The sequence below is a fragment of the Tachypleus tridentatus genome, chromosome 6 (genome assembly GCF_004210375.1).
Source record: "Tachypleus tridentatus isolate NWPU-2018 chromosome 6, ASM421037v1, whole genome shotgun sequence".
Taxonomy (NCBI): Eukaryota; Metazoa; Arthropoda; class Merostomata; order Xiphosura; family Limulidae; genus Tachypleus; species Tachypleus tridentatus.
The window spans coordinates 29,517,374-29,543,361 of record NC_134830.1 but is presented as its reverse complement, the minus strand read 5'-3'; the positions used below and the strand labels follow the sequence as shown (position 1 = coordinate 29,543,361).

Below are 25,988 nucleotides of genomic sequence, written 5' to 3'. Positions count from 1 at the left end.
TGATTTTTTTTCATTCTTTTACGCCTAAATGCTTAAATATTCAATATAACATGGTAACTTAGCGAATGATTTTTGTTTGGAATGAAAATATGCATATTTTAATATATTGCATTTGCCATTCTTGACTATTTCTATACTTGTTTTCGCCCCTCTCCCAATTAACTAAACCGTAAATCTGGAGCCTTATAACACTATCTAACAACTGAGTTCATTTACCTGTGGTGAGTACAACAAAGACAGACCTTTGTGTAGCTTTGGGCTTAACGACAAACAAATAGACATATTTTTCGCTAAAATATTTTTGTTTATTTAATTATGTTTCTATGTTAAGTGCGCCAAGAGAAAACTTAACGAATTTTCTTCTCTCTTATCCAAATAATGCACACTCTTTTATTCTTTAGTAAAGTGGTTATCGTACTAGATCATACATCTACGCGTCCACCATTTGTGTCCCGTTACTGCCGAAAAAGGCTCGGCATGGCCAGGTGGTTAAGGCGCTCGACTCGTAATCCGTCACATCAAACATGCTCGCTCTTTCAACCGTAAGGGCGTTATAATGTGACGGTCAATCCCACTATTCGTTGGTGAAAGAGTAGCCCAAGAGTCGGCGGTGGGTGGTGATGACTAGCTGCCTTCCCTTTAGCCTTACACTGCTAAATTAGAAACGGCTAGCGCAGATAGCCCTCGAGTAGCTTTGTGCGAAAATTCAAAAATAAATAAACAAAACAAATCAATACTGCCGAAAAAATAAATAAAAATCACTCTCCATATTTTGGAGCCACAGTTTAATTCCACATTTCGGTCAGGCATGAACAACCTAAGTTTTGTCTGTGGGCTTCGTTTACCAGAAAGACTTTAAAACGTAGTTCAAAATTGCTGAAAAATCAACAAATTATTGGCACAAATGATTAGACGTTGTGGGATGGGTTTCCATTACCGAAGATGATCGCCCTTTCAGCCGTGGGGACATTATAATGATACAATCAATCCTACTCTCAACTGGCAAAGAGTAGCCCAAGAGTTGACAGTGGGTAGTGTTGACTAGCTGCCTACACTCTAATCAGTTACTTCAAAGATAAAAACGACTTGCTCAAATAGTTTTTGAATAGCTTTGCGCAAAATTAAAAAAAAACAACACATTAATACGACCAGTGAACGATTAGTTATGTGAAAAACAATGTTTTCACAGCAAAAGAGGTTCTAAGGCTATTTCACTATGAAGTTACGAGTAAGTTCTCATACTTTTTCACACGAGTAAATAGCTTTCACATTTTAAATTATGCTATAATAGGGTAAAAAAACAGAGTGTTAACTCTAATCAAGAATCGAATACCTTCGAAACGTTTTTGCTACAAAAGAATAAAAATTTCAAGTGTAAGTCTACACCAAACAAATATTACCACATACACGAGAGTATGTGTGTGTGTGTGTGTGTGCTTTCCTATAATAAAACCACATCGAGCTATCTGCTGTATCCACCGAGTAGAATCAAGCTTCTTACTTTAGCGTTGTAAATCTGTAGACAGCTTGTTGGAGACAAAAATGTTGCACCATTGGCTAATCATATTTCTACTTAAAGAACAGTACATTTGAAGCCAAGTTCCATTTCATTTTAAAATAGGTTAAATATTATTCTGATGCACTTTAATTATTGAATAATTTACACTGTATTTTTAGGAAAGGTGTAGTGGGGAGAGGACAATATATTCATAGTATAAAGGCGGTGTGTTTGGATTTATTATACCTATTGTTTTTGATATAATTTTGCAGAGTTATGTACAAAAATACTTATAAGGAAACTGTATTATCCTAAACAACTATGTTTGCTGTCATACACGAAACCGTTAAATCGATATGTACATGTTAACATACATAGAATAATATTTTTGCATAACGAAAAACAAAAATTTGTTTACCATCGGATAAACAGAATGTTTGTATCGTAAGACCGGTTTAGCTTGGCATCATCTGAGTACATAAACTACAATATTTTATATTCACAGTGAGAATCATTTGGATTGATAATATTTGAAAACGATGTTCCTTTAGGTGTTTAACTCAAACAACATTCGGTCAAGAGTGGGCAGGTGGTAAATATGCTATAAGGGTAATCTGGCCAGACGGTAAGTGGGTTAGAAAAGTAATATGACCGCATAATGAGTGTGCTAAAAGAGTAATCTGGCCAGATGGTAAACGTATTAAAAGAGTAATCTGGCCAGATGGTAAACGTATTAAAAGAGTAATCTGGCCAGATGGTAAACGTATTAAAAGAGTAATCTGGCCAGATGGTAAATATTATAGAAGAGTAATCTGGCCAGATGGTAAATATTATAGAAGAGTAATCTGGCCAGATGGTAAACGTATTAAAAGAGTAATCTGGCCAGGTGATAAATATTATAGAAGAGTAATCTGGCCAGGTGATAAATATTATAGAAGAGTAATCTGGCCAGATGGTAAATGTATTAAAAGAGTAATCTGGTCAGATGGTAAACGTATTAAAAGAGTAATCTGGCCAGATGGTAAACGTATTAAAAGAGTAATCTGGCCAGGTGATAAATATTATAGAAGAGTAATATGGCCAAATGGTAAACGTATTAAAAGAGTAATCTGGCCAGGTGATAAATATTATAGAAGAGTAATCTAACCAGATGGTAAACGTATTAAAAGAGTAATCTGGCCAGATGGTAAACGTATTAAAAGAGTAATCTGGCCAGATGGTAAATATTATAGAAGAGTAATCTGGCGAGATGGTAAACGTATTAAAAGAGTAATCTGGCCAGATAGTAAATATTATAGAAGAGTAATCTGGCCAGATGGTAAACGTATTAAAAGAGTAATCTGGCCAGATGATAAATATTATAGAAGAGTAATCTGGCCAGATGGTAAACGTATTAAAAGAGTAATTTGGCCAGGTGATAAATATTATAGAAGAGTAATCTAACCAGATGGTAAACGTATTAAAAGAGTAATCTGGCGAAGTGATAAATATTATAGAAGAGTAATCTGGCCAGGTGATAAATATTATAGAAGAGTAATCTGGCCAGATGGTAAACGTATTAAAAGAGTAATCTGGCCAGCTGGTAAGTATTATAGAAGAGTAATCTGGCCAGATGGTAAATATTATAGAAGTGTAATCTGGCCAGATGGTAAACGTATTAAAAGAGTAATCTGGCGAAGTGATAAATATTATAGAAGAGTAATCTGGCCAGGTGATAAATATTATAGAAGAGTAATCTGGCCAGATGGTAAATATTATAGAAGAGTAATCTGGCCAGATGGTAAACGTATTAAAAGAGTAATCTGGCTAGATGGTAAATATTATGGAAGAGTAATCTAACCAGATGGTAAACGTATTAAAAGAATAATCTGGCGAAGTGATAAATATTATAGAAGAGTAATCTGGCCAGGTGATAAATATTATAGAAGAGTAATCTAGCCAGGTGATAAATATTATAGAAGAGTAATCTGGCCAGATGGTAAACGTATTAAAAGAGTAATCTGGCCAGCTGGTAAGTATTATAGAAGAGTAATCTGGCCAGATGGTAAATATTATAGAAGTGTAATCTGGCCAGATGGTAAACGTATTAAAAAGAGTAATCTGGCGAAGTGATAAATATTATAGAAGAGTAATCTGGCCAGGTGATAAATATTATAGAAGAGTAATCTGGCCAGATGGTAAATATTATAGAAGAGTAATCTGGCCAGATGGTAAACGTATTAAAAGAGTAATCTGGCTAGATGGTAAATATTATGGAAGAGTAATCTAACCAGATGGTAAACGTATTAAAAGAATAATCTGGAGAAGTGATAAATATTATAGAAGAGTAATCTGGCCAGGTGATAAATATTATAGAAGAGTAATCTGGCCAGGTGATAAATATTATAGAAGAGTAATCTGGCCAGATGGTAAACGTATTAAAAGAGTAATCTGGCCAGCTGGTAAGTATTATAGAAGAGTAATCTGGCCAGATGGTAAATATTATAGAAGTGTAATCTGGCCAGATGGTAAACGTATTAAAAGAGTAATCTGGCCAGGTGATAAATATTATAGAAGAGTAATCTAACCAGATGGTAAACGTATTAAAAGAGTAATCTGGCCAGATGGTAAACGTATTAAAAGAGTAATCTGGCCAGATGGTAAATATTATAGAAAAGTAATCAGGCGAGATGGTAAACGTATTAAAAGAGTAATCTGGCCAGATGGTAAATATTATAGAAGAGTAATCTGGCCAGATGGTAAACGTATTAAAAGAGTAATCTGGCCAGGTGATAAATATTATAGAAGAGTAATCTGGCCAGATGGTAAACGTATTAAAAGAGTAATTTGGCCAGGTGATAAATATTATAGAAGAGTAATCTAACCAGATGGTAAACGTATTAAAAGAGTAATCTGGCGAAGTGATAAATATTATAGAAGAGTAATCTGGCCAGGTGATAAATATTATAGAAGAGTAATCTGGCCAGATGGTAAACGTATTAAAAGAGTAATCTGGCCAGCTGGTAAGTATTATAGAAGAGTAATCTGGCCAGATGGTAAATATTATAGAAGAGTAATCTGGCCAGATGGTAAATATTATAGAAGAGTAATCTGGCCAGATGGTAAACGTATTAAAAGAGTAATCTGGCCAGATGGTAAATATTATAGAAGAGTAATCTGGCCAGATGGTAAACGTATTAAAAGAGTAATCTGGCCAGATGGTAAATATTGTAGAAGAGTAATCTGGCCAGATGGTAAACGTATTAAAAGAGTAATCTGGCCAGGTGATAAATATTATAGAAGAGTAATCTAACCAGATGGTAAACGTATTAAAAGAGTAATCTGGCCAGGTGATAAATATTATAGAAGAGTAATCTGGCCAAATGGTAAACGTATTAAAAGAGTAATCTGGCCAGATGGTAAACGTATTAAAAGAGTAATCTGGCCAGATGGTAAACGTATTAAAAGAGTAATCTGGCCAGATGATAAATATTATAGAAGAGTAATCTGGCCAGATGGTAAACGTATTAAAAGAGTAATCTGGCCAGGTGATAAATATTATAGAAGAGTAATCTAACCAGATGGTAAACGTATTAAAAGAGTAATCTGGCGAAGTGATAAATATTATAGAAGAGTAATCTGGCCAGGTGATAAATATTATAGAAGAGTAATCTGGTCAGATGGTAAACGTATTAAAGGAGTAATCTGGCCAGCTGGTAAGTATTATAGAAGAGTAATCTGGCCAGATGGTAAATATTATAGAAGTGTAATCTGGCCAGATGGTAAACGTATTAAAAGAGTAATCTGGCGAAGTGATAAATATTATAGAAGAGTAATCTGGCCAGGTGATAAATATTATAGAAGAGTAATTTGGCCAGATGGTAAATATTATAGAAGAGTAATCTGGCCAGATGGTAAACGTATTAAAAGAGTAATCTGGCTAGATGGTAAATATTATGGAAGAGTAATCTAACCAGATGGTAAACGTATTAAAAGAATAATCTGGCGAAGTGATAAATATTATAGAAGAGTAATCTGGCCAGGTGATAAATATTATAGAAGAGTAATCTGGCCAGATGGTAAACGTATTAAAAGAGTAATCTGGCCAGCTGGTAAGTATTATAGAAGAGTAATCTGGCCAGATGGTAAATATTATAGAAGTGTAATCTGGCCAGATGGTAAACGTATTAAAAGAGTAATCTGGCGAAGTGATAAATATTATAGAAGAGTAATCTGGCCAGGTGATAAATATTATAGAAGAGTAATCTGGCCAGATGGTAAATATTATAGAAGAGTAATCTGGCCAGATGGTAAACGTATTAAAAGAGTAATCTGGCTAGATGGTAAATATTATGGAAGAGTAATCTAACCAGATGGTAAACGTATTAAAAGAATAATCTGGAGAAGTGATAAATATTATAGAAGAGTAATCTGGCCAGGTGATAAATATTATAGAAGAGTAATCTGGCCAGGTGATAAATATTATAGAAGAGTAATCTGGCCAGATGGTAAACGTATTAAAAGAGTAATCTGGCCAGGTGATAAATATTATAGAAGAGTAATCTAACCAGATGGTAAACGTATTAAAAGAGTAATCTGGCCAGATGGTAAACGTATTAAAAGAGTAATCTGGCCAGATGGTAAATATTATAGAAGAGTAATCTGGCGAGATGGTAAACGTATTAAAAGAGTAATCTGGCCAGATGGTAAATATTATAGAAGAGTAATCTGGCCAGATGGTAAACGTATTAAAAGAGTAATCTGGCCAGGTGATAAATATTATAGAAGAGTAATCTGGCCAGATGGTAAACGTATTAAAAGAGTAATCTGGCGAAGTGATAAATATTATAGAAGAGTAATCTGGCCAGGTGATAAATATTATAGAAGAGTAATCTGGCCAGATGGTAAACGTATTAAAAGAGTAATAGGCCAGCTGGTAAGTATTATAGAAGAGTAATCTGGCCAGATGGTAAATATTATAGAAGAGTAATCTGGCCAGATGGTAAACGTATTAAAAGAGTAATCTGGCCAGATGGTAAATATTATAGAAGAGTAATCTGGCCAGATGGTAAACGTATTAAAAGAGTAATCTGGCTAGATGGTAAATATTATAGAAGAGTAATCTGGCCAGATGGTAAACGTATTAAAAGAGTAATCTGGCCAGATGGTAAATATTGTAGAAGAGTAATCTGGACAGATGGTAAACGTATTAAAAGAGTAATCTGGCCAGGTGATAAATATTATAGAAGAGTAATCTAACCAGATGGTAAACGTATTAAAAGAGTAATCTGGCCAGGTGATAAATATTATAGACGAGTAATCTGGCCAAATTTATATGCAAAAACGGCTCGTTTGGGCTGAGAAAACACTTTACATAGAAGAGCGAACAACGTTTCGACCTTCTTCGGTCATCGACAGGTTCACAGGTCGAAACGTGACGCTGATATGTAAAGTGTTTTCAGCCCAAACGATAAATTGCATATAAATTTCAACAAGTGGGTTTCTCGTCATCACTGAATCTGGCCAAATGGTAAACGTATTAAAAGAGTAATCTGGCCAGATGGTAAACGTATTAAAAGAGTGATCTGGCCAGATGGTAAATATTATAGAAGAGTAATCTGGCCAGATGGTAAACGTATTAAAAGAGTAATCTGGCCAGGTGATAAATATTATAGAAGAGTAATCTGGCCAGATGGTAAACGTATTAAAAGAGTAATCTGGCCAGCTGGTAAGTATTATAGAAGAGTAATCTGGCCAGATGGTAAATATTATAGAAGAGTAATCTGGCCAGATGGTAAACGTATTAAAAGAGTAATCTGGCCAGATGGTAAATATTATAGAAGAGTAATCTGGCCAGATGGTAAACGTATTAAAAGAGTAATCTGGCCAGATGGTAAATATTATAGAAGAGTAATCTGGCCAGATGGTAAACGTATTAAAAGAGTAATCTGGCCAGATGGTAAATATTATAGAAGAGTAATCTGGCCAGATGGTAAACGTATTAAAAGAGTAATCTGGCCAGGTGATAAATATTATAGAAGAGTAATCTAACCAGATGGTAAACGTATTAAAAGAGTAATCTGGCCAGGTGATAAATATTATAGAAGAGTAATCTGGCCAAATGGTAAACGTATTAAAAGAGTAATCTGGCCAGATGGTAAACGTATTAAAAGAGTAATCTGGCCAGCTGGTAAGTATTATAGAAGAGTAATCTGGCCAGATGGTAAATATTATAGAAGAGTAATCTGGCCAGATGGTAAACGTATTAAAAGAGTAATCTGGCCAGATGGTAAATATTATAGAAGAGTAATCTGGCCAGATGGTAAACGTATTAAAAGAGTAATCTGGCTAGATGGTAAATATTATAGAAGAGTAATCTGGCCAGATGGTAAACGTATTAAAAGAGTAATCTGGCCAGATGGTAAATATTGTAGAAGAGTAATCTGAACAGATGGTAAACGTATTAAAAGAGTAATCTGGCCAGGTGATAAATATTATAGAAGAGTAATCTAACCAGATGGTAAATGTATTAAAAGAGTAATCTGGCCAGGTGATAAATATTATAGACGAGTAATCTGGCCAAATGGTAAACGTATTAAAAGAGTAATCTGGCCAGATGGTAAACGTATTAAAAGAGTAATCTGGCCAGATGGTAAACGTATTAAAAGAGTAATCTGGCCAGATGGTAAATATTATAGAAGAGTAATCTGGCCAGATGGTAAACGTATTAAAAGAGTAATCTGGCCAGGTGATAAATATTATAGAAGAGTAATCTGGCCAGATGGTAAACGTATTAAAAGAGTAATCTGGCCAGGTAATAAATGTGCTAGGAGAGTAATCTGAACAGATGGTAAGTTTGTTAAAAGAGTAATCATAGGATTCACGTTATTATGAAAACTCACTCTGCAATTTGGGTCCGTAGGGCAACTAAACAGTTCAAATCCTGCTATAGAGTAGAGTAGCCTAAGAGCTGGCTGTGGAAACTTTGAACATGCTGTATTTCCGTTAGTAATCTATTAGTTTAAAACTAAAAAGATTATGCGCAGAAAGTTTTTTTGTAGCTTTGTGCGAGATTTTAAGACAAACATTAGTCGGTAAGATTCGAAGCTCACGCTCAAAACAAACAAAATGTTTGCATTTTGTACATTATAAGTAAGCTACAACATATATATATATTATTAAAAAATGTTGTGTATGTGCACTGAGAACAAAATGATTAGAATCTAAAGCGAGCTGTATTGTTTAGAACACAAATGTACTCATTTTTTTAAAGTACCAAACCAGTTGAAAGCTTATAAAAATACAGGCAATCGTATTATGCCCAGTAGTATTAGTGTTATTACAGTAATGGCTCCCATGATTGAAATATCTCATGAGAAGCGAAATGTATTGTTCAGAAAATAAGTATATAAATTGCAAGAAATGGAAATTTCGGTAATAAAAAAAGTCCATAAACAGTAGTGTGCAAAATGAAGCTAGAAACCACGTGATTCAACGAATGAGGACAAACCTGGTCCGTATTCCACATTTAACACGTTAATCCTATCCTTTCAGATTAATACGAGACATTTAATTTTGTTTTTATGATTTGATTTTACCCTTGCGTTGATCCCTAAAAGTTAAATTCAATATATATATTATACTGTATTTCTTCAAAAGCTTGTTTCATTTTTGCATAAAAACATAGTTGCAAGGCAAAGAATTTGGAAGCATATTTCATTTCCCTTACTACTGTATTTCAAGTTTCCTTTAACAACGTTTAAAACAAACTGGTGCAATTTTAATGAAAGTTATAATTTAGTCTTTTTAGTATGAAATTTGTTATTTTCTTGGAAGCACGATTTCATAAGTTACATAAAACTGAACAGTTCACTGTAACCTCCAACTCAGATTGTATAATTTGTTTTTTATTTAAGAGTTAGTTCAAAAATCGTAATTTGGTCAATATCAGATTAAAACAAAATAAGAAAAACATCTTTGTTGTTATAATGTTAAACATCCAAGCTGAAGTATCATGATAGGACCAACCCTATCAGACCTAAAGATTTCAAAAAACAAACATCACAGGGTATTCATGGATACTTTCCACAATCTCTTTAGCCAATTCATAACGTTTTTGAAACCAAAACCATCTGTAAGTTGTATTTAAGACTTGTTTATTTCCTGCCACTGATCCATCTCAGCTGACAATTTTAGTATTGAATGGCAGCCATTGTGGACACTAATCTTTAGCAGAGAAAAGATGGATTTGATCTATAATGCTATTTTTTTCGTCCTTGGACTAAAATCCACATCATTCCTAGAAAAACAGTTAATATGAAATGAAACCTGCAATCATTCTGTTTTTTGTTTTACTTTTTCTTTTAAAACGCAGCTGAAGCTTCTTCGACCTCAGTTTTAAATGCGTGAGGCAGAACAGTTGGAACAAAAACTCTCTTCTGCATTATATCGATGAAATCAATTCAATGCCCCTTGTAGATAATGGAGAACAGAGGGCTTGCAAAAATGAGATATAAGCTCTATACAAGTAACATCATTAAAACTTATAATCAAAAGGTAAATGAACTATACAGATCAAATTTAGAGTCAATATAAAAGTAATTTGTACATTAATGGCAATAATCATGCATAATAAAGTGGCCAAGAAGGCAATTTCATATGATCAACACACTACAACGTTAAAACTTATAATGTTCAGAGTGTATTGAATCCAAAGTAGGTGGGATAACCTCCCTGTTAACGATAATTTCAGCTATAATCTTTGTAACAGACTACAAGCTAAGGAAATGTTATTACTTCTAAATTCTTATAATAAGACAACAATAAAATAACCTTCCTAAGAGTAAAATAATAAAAAATAAATGAATTATATTATTAATCATCGAAACATTTCTGGATATTGTTTGTTTGTTTTTTGAATCTCGCACAAACCTACTCGAGGGCTATCTGTGCTAGCCGTCCCTAATTTAGCTGTGTAAGACTAGAGGGAAGGCAGCTAGTCATCACCACCCACCGCCAACTCTTGGGTTACTCTTTTACCAACGAATAGTGAGATTGACCGTCACATTATAATGCCCCCACGGCTTAAAGGGCGACCATGTTTGGCGCGACGGGGATTTCTGAATATATGCAATGTTGGGAATACTGAATACTGTAAAATAAATTGGGTGTAAAAGACAAATATTACCGGAATAACGCTTTCCTTAATCCTGAAAATATTACCTGCACCACATGCAATCACAAGTTGATATTTTGTGTTATTTCACTAGTTTGAGGTAACGTTTAGTTTGTTTTTTAATTTCGAGCAAAACTACATGAGGGCTATCTGCGCTAGCCGTTTCTAATTTAGCAGTGTAAAATTAGAAGGAAGGGAACTAGTCATCACCACTCACCGCCAACTCTTGGGCTACTCTTTTACCAACGAATAGGGGGATTGACCGTCACATTATGACGCTCCCACGGCTGAAAGGGCGAGCATGTTTGATGCGATCGGGATTCGAACCTGCGACCTTCAGATTACGAGTCGAACGTCTTAACCCACTTAGCCATGCCATTACAAGTAAACACACCTTTAAGTTAAACTACAGTACGGCCTAGTACTAACAAAATTTCTGTCATTTTTAAGCCAAATATGCCGCAAAAATAGCAAAGTACTTGAAATATTCTTCATATTGCTACTTTAACCTGAAAAATCAACCTAAACGACCCAACAGAATCTAAAATGTAGACATCGTATTCAAATTCGTTTAAGATTTATGGTTACATATGCACAACCACTTTAAGCTACAAACAAACTGAGGAGCAGATGCACACTCAAGGCTGCACAATCGAGATCTTGTTCTTGGATTGTTTGATCAGAATGTAATCCCATAATGCAACTGGCCAGTTACAGCAGGAATTTACTGAAGTGTAGAACGACATTCTGCCTATCCTGCAAGCTCGAGCTAACGTATAGTTTTTTACAAAGGATGGAGTTGTAATTTATGGCATGTAATGCATAAGATGCACTATGTTTTGTTGTTATTGAAAACTCGTAGAAGAGGGCCAGTAACAGATATATTCGTAAATAATTGTTATCAATCTTATTGTGATCTAAGATCAAATTAACTACCGATCAATAATATGGTTTATTGTAACACATCTTTCTTGTTGTGGTTTTTTTTTTGTTTAATACAGAGCACGTATTTTAAAATTAGCCGAATCACAAATTAATAAGATTTAATGAATTAATTATCTTTGAACGGTTAGTTTAGATTCTGGTTTGTTTGTTTTTTTAATTTCGAGCAAAACTACATGAGGGCTATCTGCGCTAGCCGTCCGTAATTTAATAGTGTAAGACTAGAGGGAAGGCAGATAGTCATCACCACCCACCGCCAACTCTTGGGCTACTCTTTTACCAACGAATAGTTGGATTGACCGCACATATAACGCCTCCAGGGCTTTAAGGGCAAAGATGTTTGGTACGACGGGGGATTCGAACCCACGACCCTAGGATTACGACTCGAACGCCTTAACCCACCTGGCCATTCCGGACCTGGTTAGTTTAGAAGAGAAAAATTGTGCAAGGTTATAATCTACAGCAACATTCTGTTGAACACAATAAATTAACGAATTTATTTGACTAATGGAAGTGAACCAAGAATTTATGTACAACTTCTGATGTTCATAAATACGTTCCCCTACTTTACACATGACACAAACTTAAACTTCTACTGACATACTAGACATCGTAATGCGTCCTGTGCGCACGTATATAGAACAATATACACGTGATAGCCAGAATATAATAAACACAAAGATATACTGTCGAATACATGAAGTCGTACTCCATTGTGAATGTATTCGCATGTACTTTCATAGATGGCCTTCACACGTGTATTCTACATTTTCTACTTACTTGAATACACACATATACAGGCAACCTCCTACGTACGACACATTTATCTGCACTTTCACATATCCTTACACACAAACTCTTAACATACGACCTCATATCTATATTGCAACTTAACTATATATACACATGCACAAACTCTTTCATAGAACTCAAGTACCTATACAACCACTCACCTATATGCATAGATGTGTATAGATAGACAACTTACGACACGTGTATTTACACTTATATTTCCATAAACACGCAATCTAATATGCACACCTACAAAGTTATATATATACACACACTCTCTCTAGACCATATACATATATGCATGTCTATGTGTACTTTCACAGATAGTCAAATGGACAACCACTTACGCACACAAACAAAAACGAAACACACAGGTTGAGACTGATCACAAACTCTTTAGATTCACGAATGAAAAACCCTTTCTTGATATATATGATTTTTCAGTACTGAAAATAAATTAAAGAAACAAGTTTGTCCTTGCAACGAAACGAAAAATAATTTGTTGTTTTCCTTCGAGCCATTTGTTGCAGTATATTGAAATCTTCAGAGAAAATTGCAGTATCTGACGTAAAGTGTATCATTATAAAAGTAAACACAGCAAGACAGTTACAGCCGGTGCCTTCTACATGCCAGTTTATTAGAAGCCAAGTGGGGGCCCTAACCTCTCGGGACATAGAAATAAGGATTGTATAGCTGGCAATTATGGAAACTTTGACACATAGTTAAGTGGGTTTTGCGACAAACCTTGGTAACAAATCACTTCATGCATGTGAGCAGGAAAAATCTGTCTCAGGTCGATTTCGTCTTCGTATTTGAAGTACAAATGAGAGAAAACCATTAAAAATCTCTCCATTAGTTAACTGTATAATACATATACTTAGATGATATTACCTAGAGACAAACAGAATCCCGTAGCGAAGGTCTGGTTGAAACTCCAAGCTATTGGTTTTCCTGTTTATTTTATTTGTTTCTTTTTTGATATGAGCGCAAAGCTACACGAAGAACAATTGCGCTAGCCGTTCCTAATTTAGTAGTATAAGACTAGAGGGAAGGCAGCTAGTCATCACCACCCACCGCCAACTACTCTCCAACGAATAGTGGGATTGACCGCACAATTATAACGCCTCCACGGCTGAAAGGGCGAGTATGTTTGGTATGACGGGGATTCGAATCCGCAACTGTCACATTACGAGTCTAGCGCATTTATCATCTGATCATGCCGGGCCTTTTGGTTTGCCATATGATCTATATACTAATATTCATATATCTGTATTTCCTGTGGAATAATAAAAAAATATTTATTGGTTTCTCTGTCGTAAAAATGTTTCAAAATAAGTCAGTCCATAGTATAACCGCTTTTAAATTACTGTACTTGAATAACCTCTAATTTTGTATTTTCTATCTTTAGTTGCATTTGATAAATGACTATAAAATTATCAAAATGTTCATATCGACCCCATTGGCTTTTTAAAAAACGTTTAGTGAGCTATTTATACATTAGTTTCATTGTTAATCCATACTTGTGTTGGTTATATGGTTCAAACAATGCGAATCGCACACAATACACACACACACATGTATATATATATAATATTTTTTACTATATCAGTAATTACTTTTTTTTAAATTTCGCGCAATGCTACTCGAGGCTTTCTGCGCTAGCCGTCCCTGGTTTAGCAGTGTAGACTTGAGGGAAGATAGCTAGTCATCACCACTCACCGCCAACTTTTGGGTTACTTTTTTACCAACGAATAATGGGATTGACCGTAACATATAACGCCCCCATGGCTGAAAAGGCGAGCATATTTTGTGGGGCGGGGATTTGAACTCGTGATCTTCGGATTACGAGTCGAACGTCTTAACGCACCTGGCCATGCCGAGTCCTAACTTCTGTTGCCGCTCCTTATGTAATTTACACAGCAACCCCAAACGGTTTTATTGGTATAAAAATAAGTCGGTAATTTAAGGGAGCGAAATATACATTTTATATAATTAGAAGGGCATGTGGTTTGTAAGAGAACTTTTATATTTAATTAAAATATATGACGTATTTTACACGCCACGAGCAAAAACTTAGCCCCTTTGATTTTTAATGAAAAAAATGTTGCATATGTAAATGATTGCAAATAATAATAATAATGCCACTAATTTCCGTAAGGAACATAGGGCTGCAAATCACTGCGGTTTCTGTAACAAGCTGGTATTTAAGTGAGCAGGTTGTTAGCCTACTGCACAACCCCCAAATAGGAGGACCTTTTCTCAGCCCACCGAGGGGAATCCAACCCCTGATTTTAGCGTTGTAAATCCGGAGACATACCGCTGTACTAGCGGGGGGCAAATGATTTCAAATATACCTTACAAATAGACTATTTAGTTTCAGGATTTATATTCGAAAAGGGATAAAGAAAACGTCCCTGAAATTTTTCAATTCCATTTTTTTATATATGTTTTTGTTTTGGATCACTCACAGGTGGCTGACTTGCTTACCTTATACTTTGTTTTAAGGATGACTTGAAAAGGTCATATACTGTATATGGTTATCATGTATTGGGATTTCTTTCCAAGAAGTGTGATAAAGAAACGCCCCAGAATTTGGTGCATTCATACTTTTTATATAGAGTTTTGGCTTTGAATTTAGAGATACAAGTACTTATTCAAGTACATGAGTCAATTATTAACTACCAAAAAGCAAAAAAGTATGCAATTAATATCTAACGAGGTCATTAGAATTTAATGATAAAATAAAGAAAGAAAGAGGAACACTACTTAACACGAGTCTCATGAAAAATTCCCTTTTCTTAAGGAGTGCTCTCAGTATGCTTACCTTTTGTACCAGAAAAGAGGAATACTTTCTAACAAGGTCCCCTAAACAATCCTCTTTTCTCAAAGAGTATCCTCAGCACGTTTACCTTGAAGCATTATCTTGCTTATCTTTTATTCTTTATGAAAATTTTCCTCGGATTTCTTTCCAAATCATGGTTCTGTTTCATAACGGATACAATAAAATATTTTGCAAGAAAATTCAAAGAGCAGAATTGATGACTGATGTCAAGAAGATGGTTACAAAATAGAACATATTTGATAGAGGAGAAAGCCAGAATCCATCATCGTTAACTTCCTCAAGAACTTCCTGACTGGCTAAATATATTTTTCTTAAACGTCAAGATGAAATTTAACCAATACTGCAGCCTTTCAGTCACATCTGACAAAAAACAAAGTGCAAAGAAAATGACGTCCTTTTCAGTAGAAATTACAACGTTTTTGATCAATGTCTTAGTTTATAGTTGATATGTTTTTCTACAGTCTGTTCACAGTTTTGAAGCTTGTCCACACGCTAGTAGAACCCTCCTGGTAACATTATCGAAATCGATACAAAACAGGAATGTTCTTATTTGTTTATCTCTTTCTCCTGTTTTTCTTTCAGCACAGAGATTCTCTCATTTTTCATGTTCTCCTGTTTTTATCAACATTATATGCAAGTAACTTGAGAAGAAACTTTTCACTAAAAGTTTACATTTTTCAATGTCTATCATCAATATAAGTTGTCTATTTGTAGCGTAACTTTAAACTTTGAGTCAGTTCTACAATGGAAACATATCAGGTGTTTTTCGTTAGATTACAGAATTATCAAAAATTCAAAGAATTATATTTCGGGTAAAGACATACTGAGTTTTATTATTTTTGAGGAAAATAACAGAGTTGAATATTTTGGTTATTTAGTAAAATATATTTCAAAACGAATTACATAAATATAACTTAAAAATTTTACTTGATAGAATAATTTATTTTTCTAAAATTATTAAAATATATCTTTTTGTAAACGCCCCCCGCTAATACACCGGTATGTCTACGGTTTTACAACGCTAAAATCAGGGGTTCGATTCCCCTCGGTGGGCTCAGCAGATAGTCTGATGTGGCTTTGTTATGAGAAAAACAAACTCTTTTGTAAACATATTAAACAAATGACATACATCTCCCCATAATTAACCACAATGGCTTAGTTTCCTAAAATTACTCAATTATCTTGTTTTCAAATATTCTCAACTGTCAAGATAATTCAACGATACTTGGAAAAAACTTAAAAACACCTTCAGAGAAATAATAGTACTGGTTTGAGGCTCTATGCTTAACCGTCGTCAAGGTGAATTCTCAAGTTGGTAAAAATTATGTCAATGTAAAAAAAATCAGAAACAAGCTTTTCTACTTCTACGTCTTGACTATAAGTGACGAAATGTCAAATGTCATTATTCTGGGTGAAATAATTAAAAAACACCTACTTGCAGTCACCATGAGGAAACACTACGATATCCCACTGGTAGGGGGAGGGAAGAAACATGCGTGAAGTAAAACTATTCGTACACTGTACAACAATCACAGCCAGTTCGTAAACTAATAAATTATTCAGTTGCAAAGTCGATGAAATGGAAGAAAAACAAAAATGTAGCTACAACCTGTCGTTATTACTGTACTGGCTTGTAGCCTGGGCTGAAAACAAAACTTTGAAGATAAGAAGTGTTAACTGCAACATGGGTAAATATTGTACGTGTATCTAGTTATAAAATAGTTCGCTTTCACTGAGAGAGATGCCATTTATAAAGAATATAAGGAAATAATTAAAAAGTACAATACCGATACAACTATATTATTGGAAATCTGGTATCATTCATACAGGTCGCCATGAAAACATTTTATGACCAGGAAAAACAAAAAAAAGAGGTGTTCAGAGTGTGTAGTAAAATCTCTACAAGTAGCAGCAGTGAACCGAACCTTAAAACTACATAAGGATCTTTCAGTCTGGAGAGATTGGCCATAAATATTACTACCCAGTTACAATAAGCAATATTATTTAGTAACAATAATAAATACTACTTAATAACCATTGATAATACTAACTAATGGCTATATAAATAGTACTACCTACTGACAATAAGTAAAATTATACAATGACAACAACCTGGCATAGCCAGGTGGGTTAAAGCGTGCAACTCGTAATCTGAGGGTCGCGGGTTCGCATCCCCGTCGCGCCAAACATGATCGCTCTTCAAGCCGTGGGGACGTTATAATGTGATGGTCAAATCCCACTATTCGTTAGTAAAAGAGTATCCCAAGAGTTAGTGGTTGGTGGTGATGACTAGCTGCCTTCCCTCTAGTCTTACACTGCAAAATTAGGGGCGGATAGCGCAGATAGCCCTCGAGTATTAGATACTAGTATTTAATAACCATAGATAATACTACCCAATGACCAGTGGGGATCTGACTGTGTTTAAAACTGCAAATGGAGTTTATAGTGCTGATGCATCAACGTTTTTCCTATTTAACAATGAGAATAGGAAGACTAGGGAACACAAGTATACATTTTGGCCATATAGGAGTCATCTTTAGCTATGACAGATTTACTTTTCTAACAGGTTTATTGATTAATGGATAGCTTTAAGTTTCTTTATCTTTAAAGTTAATTTAGATTATAGTGTGGAACAACCTAGATGGACCAAAAGGTCCCATGTTCTCACAAAACTTTATGTTATGTTATAAATATTACAAGCGAATGACTTTAAATATTCAGTGATGTCGAGGTACCCAATGACCATATATCAATTAACATAGATAAACCTATATCATGACCACAAATATTACTAGTTATGGCGAGGGGGTTGCTTATGTATATCTGGAAGTCAGTTTGCTTCAGTTATTGTTTATATGTCCTTTGAAATTGGGAAAAACGTATTTCAAGCGACGAGGTGGTTAAGGCACTCGATTCGTAAACTAAAGGTCGCGAGTTCGAATTCCAGTTACACCAAACATGTTTCCCCCTTTCAGCCGTGGGGGAGTTATAATGTGACAGCCAATCCCACTATTTAATAGTAAAAGAGTAGCTCAAGAGTTGGCGGTGGGTGATGATGACTAGCTGCCTTACCTATAATCTTGCATTGCTAAATTAGGGACGGATAGTGCAGATAGCTCTCGTGTAGCTTTGCGCGAAATTCAAACTAAACCAAACCAAGTATTTGAAGTTGCTGTCTTTTCCAGGTAGGTGAACGTACATCACTAAGGTTTTTCTCGATACGATCACATAAGTTACAATCTATGAAACATCTGCCAGTTTTAATTTTCTTGGAAAATTAAAGTTTTGTTCAATTGGTATAAAAATCTCGTTAGAACTTTAAAATATAACATCAATCAAGTTGAAACATCTAGCAAAACGTGTTAACACTCGTAGAAAGTGTAACAGTTCTGACTAAATGACAAAATAAGTTATCACATTTTCACACTTGCGCGGTTCTTTACTTCAATTTGGTATTGATTTCTGTGCTTGACTTTGTACTGTAATCCACTTTTCCACACAAAAAAAATCCACTTCTTTTCGGATTTTGCACTTAACAAGGTTTATATTTATCTCAGTTTGGATGCCTATTTAATCATTACGCAGTGACTGAAACGTATTGTTTTCAAAACATTAACGATAAACGTCTCCATTACAGGTAGGTTTAGATTTTCACACATGTTTATGAAGCCGGTTTTACATTCGAATGAAGGAAAACTGTACATGAATAAGGATAAAAGGAAAGTCAAGGCAAGGAAAGACTTTGATAAAACGAAAAATCTTGACCTCTTTCCTGTTGCGGAGAAAGAGCGAACCAGTTATTCAGCCAGCAAGAAGTAGCCACTATAACCAGTCGTCGTTGTAACTTCTTTACATGCAGCTAGAGCCTAACCAATCAATCACAGCTCTTTTTGTGCGAGGAATCGAAGAGATGGGCTTATCCCCTCTTAGGAGTGCTTTGGGTGTAAGCGTCCATCACCAACCCATGAACACTGTGTTAGCGTCACCTTATGTAAAGTCTCGCGACCCTGTCAGGTTAATGCACTACCTTGTAGTAAGTTGTCACGTATATAGACGTATTGTGAAAGCTACTTAGACCTACATATACGTTTCCAATGGACTTGTGATGTTCTTTTTCTAACGTTATAATATATTACTTTATATATTGCGATCCGAAAGACACAGTTCTATCCTTAAGCCAAGATATATAAAACGTCTTCCTATCTATCTTTCTCTCCATCTATTCATCCACATATAAACTACTTGTCTGTCTACAGTACTAGCTTTTCTTACTATCTTTATACAATTGCTTCTGTGTCGTTTTGCTTATCAAAAGTCTGTTTTCACCCATGTTAATTAGTTCATATCAAAATGAAAACATCTTCATAAATGGTCACACATAACCATACCTTTCGTGTTTACATATTAGTTATTTGTTTTATACATCTGGATGCTGTGGATATTCTCTAAGTTCAATTAAACTTTTATTTCGGGTTTAAAGAGTCTTGCAAAGAGTATTACACTATGTAACACAAATTTTGTTCCTGGATGGTATGTGTTACTTCTTAATTGCTTATGTTGTAAAAGTACAGAAAATGGTCATTATTCCCTTCAAACTTTGCTTTTGTGACCTGGATAATGAAATTTAAAAGTTAACCTATTTTCTATGTAAAAACGGGAAAATTTGCACATTTTCATTTACATAAGGTCTAAATAAAACAACATATGAATCAAGATTTACATGTATTTATACTAAAGTTATACAAAAATGTTTAGAAGTCAGTAGTTTTCCGAGATTTGCGACTGTAATGTAAATCACTTTCACGTATCAGCCCCCAAATATGGTCTCCCATTATGTTTTTGTCATACGCTCCCAGGTCACAAAAGCAAAGTTTGAAGAGAAAAATAGGTTCATTTACTTTAAGCATAAGCAACTGGGAAATAACACTTTCTGTCCAGAAACGAGAAAAAGTAAAAATTTTGTTACATAGTGTTATCAGAGATGGTTCTGGACGAGCAAAGTTGTTCGTTCTTCCTTCATACGAAATTCATTAGAAGTGCACTGTTAATATTTGTACAGAAACGTTTCATTAGGAGTAAATACACAGTTTCACCAAAGTTGAGTTTCTTGTCCGATCTATAGCATCTTAAACATAGTTTATCCAAATACACCGTTATTAACTACGCTTTCATGAGGAATTGCAAGGCTGATATACGTGTTTAACAAAGACGTATTTTTATATGAATTATTTTAAGATGTACGAATGTTTTGGAAGCCTCAGAGTTCCTCATCGACGAATGTAGAACACACTCAACTAAATTCATAGCATATAGAAGTTATAAGAAGTACACTTGAGAAAGAGGGAAAAACGTTTTGAATTTCGTCTCTTAGATCCTCAAAAGGGGTGGTAAAAATTATGGACTTCTTCCTGAATAAGGAGTAATAGGCTGTACGTAGGAGAGTAGCAATCAGAGCTATATAATTCACATAGAAGACAGCATATTTTAAAAACAAGGTCAATATGATACGATACGCCCGCTCTTTACGTGACTTTTTTGTAGTTTGTAGTGTCGTTTAGAACGAATCATGTATTCCTCCAGACCATACTGCTAACTTTGTGATTTTAAAAATACAAACAAACATAGTTTGCTATAAAAAAAACAGAAACAATCTGAAATAAACAATTTTTAGATTAGGTGTTCGTTTCGATGAAAATAAGAAATGCTAATTTTATCAACGATTCGTATAAAATAAAAAAAGCTATAACATTGAATGGCTATTATACACGAATGTAAATAGTTATACATTTTTCTGTTCCTTGTTTGAATACCGTTCAAGAAGAATAAAACAGTTTAATTATGAGTTTTATTTTCTATACATAAACGTAATTATAATCTGCATGTCATTTCATTACATTTGATCATTTAGGTCTTTCCTGTAAAGACCCACTACTTAAACTTTTATCAACATTATATACAAGTAACTTATTCTGGAACTTAAGCTATTGCTATTAGGAGGCACTCCTGCAAGATACTGTTTACTTCACGACATAATACTTGTTGATAGAGGAAACTTAGCTTCAGTAAACTGTTTATTTGGAAACTATTGTTATTTTTCTGTAATTAGCTTTATGAAAAGCGCCATATTTAATTATTAAATTTGCTGTGTTATGAAGCACAAAGCTACACATAAAGCTACATGTGCTCTTCTCACCAAAGGTATCGAAACACGGTTTCTAGCAGTAAAAATCCATAGACATGCCACTGTGCTACTAGGGGTAGGTATTATTAAGTCTCTCTTGTGTGAATAAATGACTTAAATGCTAACATCGAGTCAAACTGTCACACAAGTATTAATGAAACTTTAAAGCAAAAAATATAAAACTTTTCATATGTATATAATTTGTACTTTGTTTTTTACTTGTAGCAGAGCTACTAAGATTATCTGTTTCAGTCTTTAGTTTTGGACTCTTAACAAGATGGATTATTTCTGTTTGTAAAGTGTTCGCACAAAGCTATTCTAGGATATCTATAGTTGTCGTCCCCAGTTTTAAAGTGATGTCCTAGAGAGAAAACAAACAGTCAACATCATCCATTGCTAACTACTGGGTTATTCAATTGAATAGTGGGATTTGACCGTCACTCTTATAACGCATCAGCGACTTTACAGTGTGGAACTTCGTGTTGTTTTTTGTTTTGTTTTTTGGAGCTTGCGTGGCGCGAACTACTGAAACTTTGGCTGCTTTTGAAATACTGGAAGATGTCGGAAGTTTTTGATTCCATAAAAGTATATAATCAAAAGAAATGATAACTTACCAGATATTCCGTCGTATGTCCACCATTCTTCCCAGCTTCCAAGAGACACTAAAGCCAGAGAATAAACATACATTATCTATATATATAAACACAAGAAACAAACAGATGAAACTGCGTTTGAGAGTACAATAACAGAACAATGTTCTATGTATATATATATATATCGATCTTTTGTTTCTCATAAATCAAGTAGATCGCTAATCTATCAGTTCGTATTCCATCTGACATCTGTTCACTTGCTTATCTACTAGCTTAGTAACACTAAGTTTAATGAAATGGAATTCATACACTATTTTGTTTAAATAGGTAACAAAACTGTAAAGGCATGCTTCAAATAATTTCGTCATTCACCATTAATTAGAGAATGAAAATAAATTAACCTGATATCTTTTGTTATAGTAAAGCATGTTGCAAAACGACTCACGTTCTTTACCAAAACTAGTTTAGTTATGAATGTAATGCCTCCAATAACTGTAACAAATGGTTAAGTGAGAAAACTTGAGTTGATTCAGTCCGTACAAAGGACTAAAACAACAGTCCTGGGTGGGTGAAAAAGCTTTCTCGACTTCATGGCACGAATGGTGTTATTTTCTATACTTTCATGACGTATTACACCTAAGTATCTCGTGTTACACTTCATGAAACCAACAGGTAACGAAAGCTCAAGCTGTATGGTTGAATTTTATCAGAATGTTTTCCACACCTAAAAGTCACAACGCTATGTTGTGACCTCATTCGTTGACGTAGCTGGCCTCGTGGGTATTGAAATAATTTAGAATTACAACTGTCATTTGATTATGGAAAATGTTTTGTTAATTAATAGGAGAATGCATATTTTTTTTTGGGGGGGGGATACAATACACCCCATAGAGAAGCGAAGACAAAAACAATTAATGAACTTATCTGCTCGATAATCTAATATTTGCTTATCCTAAGGCTCAGCTACCTTAGTCGAAGAGTTAATACCCTAAGTAATGCTGGTAACTTTTATCTATCTTAATTCAAGTTACCATGTCCTTCCACTGTCGCAAACAATGCACATCCTTTGGCTAAAACCAATACAAAGGAACACCTTTATACCTATTTTTAAAAATAATAAAATAAATAATATAAAATTATATATTCAAACATCTAAGCCCGCCCTCTACATTCCGACACTCAGTTACACAACCCCTTTCAAACATGTGGTCAGCTTCCGGTCAGTTACCTCTTTCTTTCTTTGTGAATCTGACGATGACCGAAGAAGGTCGAAACGTTGTTCGCTCCTCTACATAAAAATTTTTTCAACCCAAATGAGCCGTTTATACATATATATTTTTTACGTTAAAACACCTTCTAGTTGAAACTACGTAATGCTGTTTGGATGACCAAATTTTATCAACCCTAGCTGAGCTAAAAGTGGCCGAAACTAGGAACAATTTTTTAAACAGTTATATAGTTTCACAATTTTAAGATGTTTTGTATAACTAATAAAGAAGTTGGGATATCTGGCGTTATTGAGTTTGTTACATCCTACATCCGTGAATAAATCTGAATTTTTTATGCTTCTATCGCTAAGGAAAGTTACACAAAACGTTTAACATTTAAATACGTGCCATAAATTTAAACTTAAAAAAGAACGCTTTGGATGGAAAGACAATGCTAAAAACAAAACTTAAAATTATGAAAACACTTTACATCTATAAACTATTAAAATATCAAACTAAAGCCGAATATTTGTAAATTAGCTTCATGTTTTTAAGTAACATGTTTCACTTCGTATAGTAAAACGTAACGCTGAAGTATAAAAAAACATACGTATTATACGTTCTTATTACCTAATGACTCAAACAGAATGCAGAAAATGTTCGGTATTTTTTTTAAGTTAACTAACTCTTCAATTGTTAAAAATCGTTACTCAATTTTCATATTATTTTTGTTTGCTTGTAATGTTTTTACCAACTGTTATCTCTTGTTTTATAAAATATGTCCTGTTATATTACTAATTATAGTTTCCTTCTGTTAAAACATTTTAAAATACTGACTTTGTTATCGATAAAAAGACAGCTTGTTTTAATAAATCAAACAATATAAACAGAACTACTTCGTATATTATTCATCTGAGAGTAATCACACTACACTTAATTAAAAACCGAAACGATATTTCTTAGTTAAACGTTTCTCACCAATACTTTTAACTTATATATATGGAGTATACATAAGGGCCGGCATGGCCAAATGTGTTAAGGCGTTCGACTCCTAATCCGAGGGTCGCGGGTTCGAATCCCGGTCACACCAAATATGCTCGCCATTTTAGCCGTGGGGGCGTTATAATGTGACAGTCAATCCCACTATTCGTTGGTAAAAGAGTAGCCCAATAGTTGGCGGTGGGTGGTGATGACTAGCTGCCTTCCCTCTAGTCTTACACTGCTAAATTAGGAACGGCTAGCACAGATAGCCCTCGAGTAGGTTTGCGCGAAATTCAAATCAAAAACAAAACAAAGTACATATAATGCGTGCTTTATTCTTCCAAACGTAGTAATGCGTTCCTGTGATTCACTTTAAAAACAATATCCTTTATCATACAGTTTTTTTAATGTTGATTTATAGAATTTTTTAATTAACTTGAGGAAATAAATACCAAGAAGAAAATAGTTTGCGAATTTGTTTTGATTTTAATGGCCTAGGAAACGTATCTCACGCTACACAAAGCAAGTAATGACGAAAACAGACCAAAAAGAAGAAACACAAATAGGTAGGTGGTGTTGATCGGTTGTCCTACATGATTTGTTTTTCATGGGCAGAGGAAGAGTCTGTGCAGAGGTTTCGCCCAAACAGCAATGCACGCATTTGGAGCATTTGTTATTATACGCTTGCATGCAGACTGTGGGTAGAGGAAGCCTCGAGTATTACACTTGAATAAATCGATTTTAAGTCCCTATCTGAGTTTCCGTAAGTGGTCTAGTGTATGTTAACGTAAAAAAGATCTTTTCGTACATTCCCTCAATCTGTAAGAGGTCGAGGTTTTGTTGAAAGAATAATCGACTCTAAGGGGAGGGGGAGAGCGAAAGGGGAAAAACTACAAATAAATAAAAATGGCAGAAACAAAGAATACATAAAGTCACGAAAACGTAAACGTAAATTGTTGATTAGGATTTCATTTCCGTTTAATTTTCAGATTTTATTAGCTATTGAAAACAATATTACAAGTGTTTGTAATAAACATATTCTATGCAAAGTGTGATATTACTGTATTATTATATTATTATGATATATCATTACGGCTTGGTGGGTAAGGTCCTCGACTCGCAATCTTAGAGTTTCAGCTTTGAACTCCCGTCACTCCAAACATACTCTGCCCTTTTTGGCCATATAGGGTCGTTAAAATACGTAGTCAATCCCACTATTCGTTGGTAAAAGAGTAGCCTAAGAGTTAGCGGTGGGTGGTGAAGATTAACTGTCTTTCCTTTTGTCTTTCATTGCTAAATTAGTAACGACTAGCACAGATAATCCTCGTTTTGCGCGAAAAACAAACAAGAGACATCATTACATAATTACCTGCTTCAAGTTAAGTAATGCAATTGAAGTACAAATCTGCTCATTCTTTACTAGAAAAAAATAACATGTTGACTTTAATGCTTGTAATCTCTAAATTAAAGCATGTTAAAGTAAATTCAGTGTCTTGCTCCAGCCCTCAGTAACTGAGAAAAAAAACAACACGTTAAAACCGAAGAAAAGATTTCGTCAATGAGCGACGTTCCTTGAAATGTTTATAAATTTTCATTAGTAGGTGAGCACAACGAAACAACTTTTGAAATTTTATTACCTGTGGAAGTTTTGTAGTATGGCAATGAAAAAACAAGTATATTCTTTTTATGGAAGAGATTATTTTCTTCTCAGAGATATATAACTTCATAGAGAAAAGATATCTTTCTTTACTGGCTCTGGAACAGCTATTTTTTGTATTTTCGTAACTGGGAGTTGTT

The 25,988-nt window shown here is 34.4% G+C and overlaps 1 protein-coding gene across 1 annotated transcript in view; it reads right to left on the bottom strand.

Annotated features, from left to right (window-relative positions):
- LOC143251573 (putative carbonic anhydrase-like protein 2) overlaps positions 1-25,988 on the bottom strand; it is a 169,854-nt gene that overhangs the window by 120,197 nt on the left and 23,669 nt on the right. Inside the window, exon 2 of the mRNA XM_076502844.1 lies at positions 22,024-22,071. Within this exon, the coding sequence (XP_076358959.1) occupies positions 22,024-22,071 (48 nt within the window). The remainder of the gene's footprint in view (positions 1-22,023; positions 22,072-25,988) is intronic.